Consider the following 4,950-nt stretch of genomic DNA (forward strand, 5'->3'; position numbering starts at 1 on the left):
TGAGAAATCCGTTATAGTCATCATCAACTAAACTTCCGTACTGCAGATCTTCAGAACACCGGAAACATGTGAAAAGTTCCTCACTGAGGTTATAATGCGATTATGTGTGTGTATCTATATCTAACTTTCAATAGGCTAATAAAATAAGAATACCACGTCTTGATTTAATTTGTGTTTATATGAATGATCTTAAATATTTGTTTTGAAATGGTAGATTTTCAATCAGATATGAAGAAAAAGAACCTGACAAAAAGCAAAATAAGAATAATCTTAATAGTTTACGATAGAGAAATAATGGATGAGAAAGAGAGTAAAGAGCGCAATATAAAATGATAATTATAACAACAGTTTAGGCATTTATTAGATTATACAAATGAAAGCTGAGTGAATAACATTTTGAATTTTTGAACTCAGAGGAAATTCTGTGATGTCACGCTCAGTCGTCTAATTACAAACCTTCATCCGGTCAGCTGACAGTTGGGAGGCCGTTTGAAACATGTTAGTTTCACTTTCTTCTTTAGCTCTTTGCTTCTTCTGGCTGCTGTCACATTACAACTTTGGAGGATTCCTCAAGAAAACTAAAGGTAAGGATCACACAAGGTAACTAAAAACAGCCACATATTAAGATCATGTAATACTGATTGTGTTCATGCCGTGCAGTTATATTGGAAGTGGAGTCTATTCGAGCTGATCACTGATGTACAGATTCGACCAAATGGCAAATACACGTGTAGGTGAGTAAAACAGCTTGTATTATAATAATACTGTGCTCCTGCAAATAAATGGAGAGGTACATTGTGCCTGAAGTTAGTCATTTGTGTAAATATTTGACTGTTTTTCTTTTCTTGAACTGGCTTAACTTGAAGTGCTGTAAAAATGTAGGAAAATAATATTTATTAAGCTACTTTATGAGGTTTTCATACGGCAACAAAGTCCAACAATGGATCTAACCTAGAAATTTCAAATGTAAAACCTTCCTTATAATTAATAATGGTGTTTGAAATGATTTAATTGGTGTTGAAGCATTATGAGCTTTAACACAGAGCTTATAAATGACACCTTATACACACTTACCAACAACTCATATTCCAACAGCTTTCATTCATTCCATTCTCTTTTGCTGAAAGCCTAATATTGTATTATCATGTATACAACATAAAGCAGGTATAAAAATGTTCTTCAGTAAATATTATAACAAATAAGAAACAAGTCTAGTATATCCAGATGCATCAGAATAATGTAGCTACTAGCTAACAATGTTTATGTATTTTATACTATACTACGCCTGTCTTATCTGCCTCTGAGCTAACTTATCTGAACTGTCTCTATCAAGTGTCCAGTCTGCATCATTCTCATGGTCACTAAAACCCACCTCATCCTCACTTTCATCTGCAGGAAGAGCCAGTTCTGTCCTTTTCTTCTTCCACTTACCATAGAACATGGTGGTGCTCGCTAATACACTGTTCCCTGTGTTCATTTCTATTTAAAAGTAGTATTGCCATTAAAACTAGATTTGATCCATAATGCAAATTGTCACAACTTAAACGTTCACAGCTGACCTTGCTAGCTAGCTAACCCATTGCAATATTGCATGTTCCACTACTGCACATTGTCATTTGGCAACACATACATTTGATCCATTTACAAAAAACTAATTTGATTTAAAATAATTTGAGTTGTGAATATGTCATCATAACTCACTGGAGGTGATGTCTCAGATGTTTTTGTCGATCTGACATAATTTGATTCTTTGTTTTTTTTACATTTACATTTGCATTCAGCGACTACTCACAATAAACGCCAGTCTGTCAGAAAAACACTGCATGTCATGTGACTTAACCAAAGCACATTATTGGCTACACTAAGGTCTCCTCTTTCCAACAAAAAACAATGATGTTGTTCTTAAAGAAACAGTGGCAGGGAAATGAAGATAAATATCATGTTGCCATATGGTTACACCGTGCAGTAAAGGGGTCAAATAATTTACACATCAGTAACAAACTGCAGTTTTGTGTTGAGTAAATGTTAAATATAAAGCCGCAGTAAACAGCTGCTGTCGCTGAATATCCTCTGCACTACTGTGTGTGAAAACTGCACATTTCTAATATGGCAGATTTAATTATTATTCTTCACACCAAAAAGTATATTGGTCAAAATGTGCTAAATCATTTCATTAGTAGCTTCACTGTATCATGTACACTCTAGAAAAAGGTGCTAAATAGCACCAAAACTGGTTCTTTGGCTCAGAATCACAGTGCAACCTTTTTTGGTGCTTTATAGCACCAATCTTTTAAGGTCTAAATAGGTTATTTCCTCTTAAGGGCTCTAAATATTATTACTATATTTCTTTGTATTGGCGCTGTTGCCATATGGCACTTTAATCCCCCTAAAGAACCAGTGAAGAACCACTGAAGAACCCTTTAAAGGTTCTTTTTGCAGTAGAAGTGCTTTATAGCACCTAAACCATCTCAAAGAACCACTGAAGAACCTTTTTTTAGAGCGTATGTCACAACTCAACTTTAAATCAGCTTTAAACTTTGCAGTTTTTCTTTGGTTTATTTGTAAAGGGGTTTTTAACCCTTGTGTGCTGTTGGGTCATTTTCATCCACCATTTTGAGTCTTAATTTGACCACGACTTTCTCAGTGTTTCAGCAAATGGAAAGATTATTGGTGTCAAACCTTATTTTGGCTCATATTTTGGGAAAATGATTTGAACTTTTTACTGAAAAAATCAACAAAACACAGTGGCCAAATAAAAAATCTGTTTAGTTTGTGGGTTTTTTTTTGCTTCCATTATTCCATTTTTTTTTTTTACAATTGCACAGCCATGACAGCATATAATCATAAATAAATAAGCCCCTCAGAACACAGTAAACACAGTAAGTGTATTTCTGCACACACACTATAATCTGCTGTTTTACTCCACTGAACTCCATATAAAGGCTAGACACATCCCATCTTAATGCTGCCAACTGATGATCAACAGTGAAAATGACACATTTTAAGTCGCGTTTGGTCTGGAAAACATCTGTGCTGCACAAAGATCTGGCAAACATCTTTTAAACATCTTGCAGTCGTACATGTGCTATCCTCATGCTCATCCAGTAATTTTGCTAATGGCTAGTTTCTATGGGTGAAGGTCTTTGTGTTCATTATCAGTGGTCTCATAATGAATCACAAATGAATGCATGAATGTGTACTTATGTTCATCTTTTCACTTTTCTCTCTAGAGCCTGGTCTGAGGATTGTTCTTCTGGGCAAAACTGGATCTGGAAAAAGTGCGACAGGAAACACAATCCTGGGACGAAAGGCTTTTGAAGTGGGTGAATCAATGATATCAAAGAGTAAACTGTGTGAGAAAGAGGAAGCAGCAGTTGGTGGAAGACGGTCCGTCTCTATAGTCGACACTCCAGGACTGTTTAACACAGATGTGCCCAAACGGCAGCTGAAAGCTGAATTACAGAAGTGTGTGCATCTGTGTGCTCCTGGTCCTCATGTGTTTCTGCTGGTGCTCAAACTGGGCGTGATATTCACACAAGAGGAGAGAGAGACGGTCAAATGGATTCAGGAGAACTTCGGGAAACAAGCTTTGTGTCGTACGATCATTGTGTTCACTCACGCTGACCAGCTGAAGGGAAAACCTGTAGAACAGTACATCAGCCAAAGCAGAGATTTACAGAACGTTATTAAAATATGTGATGGTAGATATCTCTCATTCAACAACCAGGAGAAAAGGAATCAAAGTCAAGTCACAGAACTGCTGAAGATGATCGATGAGATGATGGAGGAGAATGATAAGAGACATTACACTATTAACATGTTTCATACAGCTCAGAGAAATATCAAGCAGAAACCGACAATGAAATACATTTCTGCTTATCTATTATTGCTTATCATTATTCTGCTATCAGTTATTGGTGTGATTTATATTTCATATTCACTGCTGCCAAACTCTCAGTCACAGAAGCAGGAGGGATTTCCATTGCAGGACAAAGAAATGGTGCCGACACAACAGTGTGAGAATGAGCAGTTACACAGCTGCCATCATGCGATAGATGAGGTTAAAGCCATAAAAGAAGAAGAATCTGGAGGAGAAGACGACCTTAAAACTAAAGAAGAAGAAGAACCTGGAGGAAAAGACGACCTTAAAACTGAAGAAGTTGAAGAAGAAGCTGGAGGAGAAGATGAGCTTCAAACTAAAGAAGAAGAAGAAGAAAAAGAAGAATCAGGAGGAAAAGATGACCTTAAAACTGAAGAAGAATCTGGAGGAAAAGACGACCTTAAAACTAGAGAAGAATCGCTGTTGGAGAAGATATTGTCACAGCTGCTGGATGAGATGATGTCACAGATGAAGAAGGAGATGATGTCACAGATGAAGGAGGAGATGATGTCACAGATTAAGAAGAAGAATATGTCACAGATGAAGGAGAAAATGGTGTCAGAGCTGCTGGAGAAAATGATGTCTCAGCTGCAGGAGATGATGTCACAGAATCAGGAGGAGATGGTGTCACAGCTGAAGGAGAAGATGATGTCACAGATGAAGGAGAAGTACATGCTACAGGTGCTGGAGGAGGTTAATTCGCAGATGAAGGAGATGATGTCACAGAAAAAGGAGGAGTCGATGTCACAGATGAAGGAGATAACAGGCTTGTTTGAGATGAGCAAAATCTGAGCAGAATCGATCATTGCATGCTGGTTAGAAATGTGTTTGACTTACGTCCTCCCTGCTCTGATGTCCTGCTGATGTCCTGCAATAGCAGCAAGTGCAGGATACAGGTATACGTTATAAGTGCAGTTATAGAAAAAACTATGGTAATATTTACAGATGGATGTACTATGAACATTATATACAGGTTGTATTAGCTATGAACAGATTTACAATAAATGAATATATGTACAGGATGCTATTAATACCCGGTATTGTAGTGGTTAAAAGACCAATATGATCAT

The 4,950-nt window shown here is 36.9% G+C and overlaps 1 protein-coding gene across 1 annotated transcript; it reads left to right on the top strand.

The window, feature by feature from the left end:
* The first annotated feature begins 527 nt into the window (after positions 1–527).
* LOC130222280 (uncharacterized) lies at positions 528–4,859 on the top strand. Its single transcript, XM_056454871.1, has 3 exons — positions 528–584; positions 661–734; positions 3,231–4,859. The coding sequence occupies exons 2-3, from the start codon at positions 698–700 to the stop codon at positions 4,670–4,672; spliced, it is 1,479 nt and encodes a 492-aa protein (XP_056310846.1). The 5' UTR covers positions 528–584; positions 661–697; the 3' UTR covers positions 4,673–4,859.
* The last annotated feature ends 91 nt before the right edge of the window (positions 4,860–4,950 follow it).

This window comes from Danio aesculapii, chromosome 1 (genome assembly GCF_903798145.1).
Source record: "Danio aesculapii chromosome 1, fDanAes4.1, whole genome shotgun sequence".
Taxonomy (NCBI): Eukaryota; Metazoa; Chordata; class Actinopteri; order Cypriniformes; family Danionidae; genus Danio; species Danio aesculapii.